The sequence below is a fragment of the Oratosquilla oratoria genome, chromosome 40 (genome assembly GCF_046742065.1).
Source record: "Oratosquilla oratoria isolate Oo_2021 chromosome 40, ASM4674206v1, whole genome shotgun sequence".
NCBI lineage: Eukaryota > Metazoa > Arthropoda > Malacostraca > Stomatopoda > Squillidae > Oratosquilla > Oratosquilla oratoria.
This window is the reverse complement of record NC_134816.1, coordinates 38,713,830-38,718,829: the sequence shown is the minus strand read 5'-3', so window position 1 is coordinate 38,718,829 and position 5,000 is coordinate 38,713,830. Positions and strand designations below refer to the sequence as shown.

The following is a 5,000-nucleotide window of genomic DNA, read 5'->3' as shown; positions in this document are numbered from 1 at the left end:
TCTTGTGACACTGCTTCTGACCCAGGGCAGTGGACAAGGTGCAGGGATGACCCGTCATCCAGGAGGTGCTAAGATAAGAGGGAGGGTGGAGGGGTGTGTGGAGTGTATTCAGGGGATGGAATGGGTGGGAATGATTTTATGCCTATTCCTTTTTGGCTACCTCCCTTGTAAGGGGGAAAAAGCGTTGGTATATGTAGATGAATATATATATATATATATATATATATATATATATATATATATACATATATGTATACATATATGTATATATATATATATATATATATATATATATATATATATGTATACATATATGTATATATATATATATATATGTATATACATATATATACATATATATATATATATATATATATATATATATAAATGCAAAATTACCACAGGAGATGGCAAACTTGAAGACAGTGCGCACTTTAGTAAAATTCATAATTACATTCTCATGAGAGTCTCTATGCAGATACATAATTCTTTCGCGGGGATCCTTGCTTCCCACTTTGACATCATATGTTGTTGTCCTTACATAAGTAAAGGAAGTTAGGTTAGTCTGAACAAGGATGGGTTAAGTTGGGTTCGGTTTGGTTCAGTAAGGCTGGGGCGAGTTAGGTTGGATATTGGGGTGGGTTAGGTTAGGTTTGGTTTGGTTGGACTAACTTAGGTTAAGTTAAGTTTGGTAAGAATAGGTTAGGTTCGTGGAGCGTCTGTGATGTCAACGGGGGTAGGGTCGGGGGAAAGGACTTTTTGAGAAAGAATTGCATTCTTGCCTTCGTTACACCCATTTCTCGCCCCAGTTATTCCATGATCTCCCACGCCCTTGAGAGTCCCTCTCCGCCCCTGGCCTCTCACATTCCTCAAGTTCCCTCAGAAGCTCCTTCCGCCCTCCCCCTCCACCTTTAACCGCAGCATGGCGAAGACAATTACAGAGAGACTCTCGCCCTGTGAAGGACCTCATATAAATAGGAGCCTCGGCTCCAGTTCGGCATCAGTTCCATTGTACGATCCCTCGAGGAGCTCTCTTGCATTCATCAACATGAACCGTCTTATCGTTGTAAGTGTACTCTTCTCAAAATTTTGGGAATCCGGAGAAAGTCCGCGAGGTCTGTTGCGATTTAAGTGGTGTCCATAGAAATTACCTGTTCATACCTAATGCAAAATGATTCTATTCGATTATCAGTAACCTCGTGCCTTTTGATGGTTAAAATGGTGTTGAAAGAACAAAATGGTGTTGAAAGAACTATAACTCTACTTACAAAACTGAATAATCGTAAAATAATTGTGTAGCCTTTTCTAAACTTGCAGCATTTCTTTAAACCCTTTGAAACTGACGATGTGTATTTCCCTTTAAATTTTACATTTCAAATGTGATCACTGTTATACCCCAAAATATTAAAAAAAATATTTGCTCAAAGTCTCCATTGTCATTTTAAGCTTATGTGTGAAAAAATGGTAGAAATCTACTTATTAAATTTTTTCCTAAGCAGAAAAAAAATCTGTTATCTAAATCATTAGAATGATATATCATCGCGTATCAAAAGGGTATGATCTCAGAGTAAAACATTTTACATGAAACTAAGCGATGGAGTAACTGATAACAATAGCATGCCTTGTAATAAGAATAAAAGAAACAACAACTAAGTATTCTTAAGAACTCGTTTTTGCTTTATCAAAAGTACACTTCACATTTCCTTCAGGGTAAGCAAGTGGAGAGGTCACACTGGGGATTATAGAAAGAATTTTAACAATATCTCTATCGCAGTAGTTTCTGAACTGGTTCTGTTTTTTTTTTTAATACTTTCTGCATAACCATGAGATCCACAGACTCGAAAACACGTGTCGGTTGATTACGTCATGTCTGCTATTCATAGGCATCAGGTGTGCGATTTCTTCAATGGGAGATTTACTTATAAAAATTTCGTTGCGTTTTAACTGTGGGTCTGAAAGGTATTCTTTGAACTCTGTTCAGCCATTGACATCAGGTGATTTTATTCAACTTAGAAAGATGGATCTCATGGTCCCTGTGCTTATTTCATTACAGGTGACGACAGGCAATTTACCTCAGATTAGCGAAACCAATGTGCCTCAAAGAAGATTCACCTTCTCATTTGATGTCGGGTCATTGTTTGTAACACCCCGGCCATCAACTTCTCACCTGAAGTAGAGACGCTCTTTATTAGCCCCCTGGTCTCCACTTTCTCATTTAACGTCGAGAAACCGTTCGCTAGCAACGCGGTCTCCACTTTTTCACTTGACGTCGAGCCCTGTTTACTAACACTTCAGTACCCATTTTCTCTCTTGACGTCGAGTCACTGTTAACTAGCACCCCAGTCTCCACTTTCTCACTTAACGTCGAGAATCTGTTATCTAGTAGCCCGGTCTCCACTTTCTCACCTAACGTCGAGAGTTTGTTAACTAGCAACCCTGTCTCCACATTCTCACTTGACGTCGAGTCACTGTTTACCAACACCCCAGTGCTCATTTCCTCTCTTGACGTCGATTCACTGTTAACTACCACCCCGGTCTTTACTTTCTCTCTTGACGTCGAGTTACTGTTAACTAGCATCCCGATCTACACTTTCTTACTTAACGTCGAACATCTGTTATCTAGTAACCCAGTCTTCACTTTCTCATTTGACGTCGAGACGCACTTAACTAGCAACCCTGTCTCCACTTTCTCACTTAACGTCGAGAATCTGTTAACTAGCAATCCTGTCTCCACTTTCTCACTTAACGTCGAGCCCCTGTTTACCAACACCCCGGTCTCCACTTTCTTCTGCAGGTGGCCTGCCTGATCGCCGTCGTGGTCGGCGACTCGTACACGCCCATCCCGATTCTCAAGGACGACAGAACTCTCAACAGCGACGGCACCTACTCCTTCAACTTCGAAACTGGCAACGGCATCTCCCGCAACGAGGAGGGAAAGCAGTACGATGGACAGAACACTGCCGGAGGTTGGAGGTGAGGAGGCGGAGAGGGAAGAGGAGGGTAGAAAGGAGGGAAATAAGGAGTAGGAGAACAAGGAGGAACATGTGGAGGAAGAGGGGAAGGGAATGAGGATGGGGAAAGAGGAGGGTGGGAAGGAGGGAAATAAGGAGTAGGAGAAATAGGAGGAACATGTGGAGGAAGAGGGGAAGGGAATGAGGAGGGGGAAGAGGAAGGTGGGAAGGAGGGAAACAAGGAATACTTGGACAAGGAGGGACATGTGGAGGAAGAGGAATGAAGAGAAAGTGGTCGAAGGGAAAGAATATAAATGAGAGAGAAAAGGGGGAATACAGAAGAGGAAATGAGATGGGAAGAAGAGAGGTGAGAGTAAGGAAGATATGGGAAGAGGAGGAAGAGAAAAAGGAGGAGGAGGAGGAAAAAGGGAGCAAGAACTGAAAGAGGAAGGGGGAGAGGAGGAAGAGAAAAGGGAGGAAGAGTAAGAAAAAGGAGAAAGAACAGGAAGAGGAGGAAGAGGAAGAGGAAAAGGAGGCGGAAGGAGGGGTAAGAACAGGATGGAGCAAAGGAAGAAGAGGCGGGTGAAATAAGGAAGAGGAGGAGGAAGAGGAGGAATATGGAAGGGGAAGAGAGGGAGGACGAGAAGGAGGTGAAGCTGGAGACAGAAGAAGTGAAGGTGGAAAAGGAGAGAGAGAGAGAGAGAGAGAGAGAGAGAGAGAGAGAGAGAGAGAGAGAGAGAGAGAGAGAGAGAGAGAGAGAGAGAGAGAGAGAGGAATATAGATTAGCGATGTCTTTCCTTGTACAACCGCAAATAAAAAACTCAAAAATCTCAGTTGCTCAAAAGATGTGTATAAAGTCGAGGATTGAATTATAATAAAATAGTTGAGGTCAGCCAATTTCCTGCCGTCAGACGATCTTATTCATCTCCGTGGTACCCACCCCCCTGACTTCGATGGTAAAAGGGGTTATTTGTTATTTTTATTGTTGTTGTTTCTGTTGTTGATGTTGTTGTTTTCTCTTTCTTCTTATTCTCCTTCTTCTTCCTCTTCTCATTCCTTTTCTTCTTTTCTCTGTTTATTCTCCCTCTTCTTTTTCTTCTTCTCCTTTTTTCCTCTTCCTCTTTTCCTTTTTCTTCCTCTTCTTCGTCTTTTTGTTCTTCTTCCTCGTCTTTTTCTTCCTCCTCATCATCTTCTTTTTTTCTCCTTCTTCCTTTCCTTCTTCTTCTCCTTCGTCGTCTTTTTCTTCTTCCTCTTCTTCCTTTTCTTTTTTATTCTTCTTCTCCTTCTTTCTCCTCCTCTTCTTTTTCTTCTTCTCCTTTTTTTCGCCTTCTTATTCTTCTTCCTCTTGTCGCTGTTGTCACTGACCCCCTCTCCTTCCCCTGCCAACAGGTACACCGCTCCTGATGGCAACGTCATCTCTCTCACCTTCACTGCTGATGCCGCAGGAGGATACGTCCCGGTCGGAGACCACCTCCCAGTAACTCCCACCTCAGTCCCTCTTCCTTACCAGCGATCCGGTAACTAATTCCCCAGAAATAATCATGACTGGGGAAAGGGCGGCGTCAAAATCCCCAGATACCGGCATCAAAACCCCCCCAGATGATGACATAAAATATGCCCCAGCTTTTTCTTTTCTTGTCTTGGGCGTCTTGCAAGATCTATGTGTTCTATTGACGCGCTTTGAGGCCAAACTTATGAATGACGCCATGTCGTCTTGTAGAGCTGCAAGCGACGTGACGTCATATCGACATTTTTAAGATCCATTTATGAAAACTAGAAGATTTTCTTCGCTTTTGCTCTAATTTGTTGTTCGTAATTCTCATATAAAATTGAATTAAGATTTTTTTAAAGAAAAAATAAATTCAATCAAATTTGGGAACTAAGAACCGAGTAATTGTACGAAAAATTCTTTGTATCGTTGACATAGATGGAATATCCGCTTCAACTTCCACCTTTACCTTCCTTCTCGTCCTTTCCTGTCTAATTTCATATTTATCAAATGTACTTATGTATTTATGGCGTTGACAAAATCACGCAGAACCTAGAAAA

At 41.9% G+C, this 5,000-nt stretch overlaps 1 protein-coding gene across 1 annotated transcript; it reads left to right on the top strand.

The window, feature by feature from the left end:
• The first annotated feature begins 753 nt into the window (after positions 1–753).
• LOC143020599 (endocuticle structural glycoprotein SgAbd-4-like) lies at positions 754–4,565 on the top strand. Its single transcript, XM_076177036.1, has 3 exons — positions 754–1,066; positions 2,795–2,973; positions 4,341–4,565. The coding sequence occupies exons 1-3, from the start codon at positions 923–925 to the stop codon at positions 4,474–4,476; spliced, it is 459 nt and encodes a 152-aa protein (XP_076033151.1). The 5' UTR covers positions 754–922; the 3' UTR covers positions 4,477–4,565.
• The last annotated feature ends 435 nt before the right edge of the window (positions 4,566–5,000 follow it).

Excerpts from the sequence above, each read along its gene's own strand:
- LOC143020599 (XM_076177036.1), top strand. The coding sequence starts at position 923 with ATGGCGAAGACAATTACAGAGAGACTCTCGCCCTGTGAAGGACCTCAT. Across the intron at positions 1,067-2,794 it reads ACATGAACCGTCTTATCGTT|GTGGCCTGCCTGATCGCCGT; the intron begins GTAAGTGTACTC and ends TTTCTTCTGCAG. Across the intron at positions 2,974-4,340 it reads AACACTGCCGGAGGTTGGAG|GTACACCGCTCCTGATGGCA; the intron begins GTGAGGAGGCGG and ends CCCTGCCAACAG.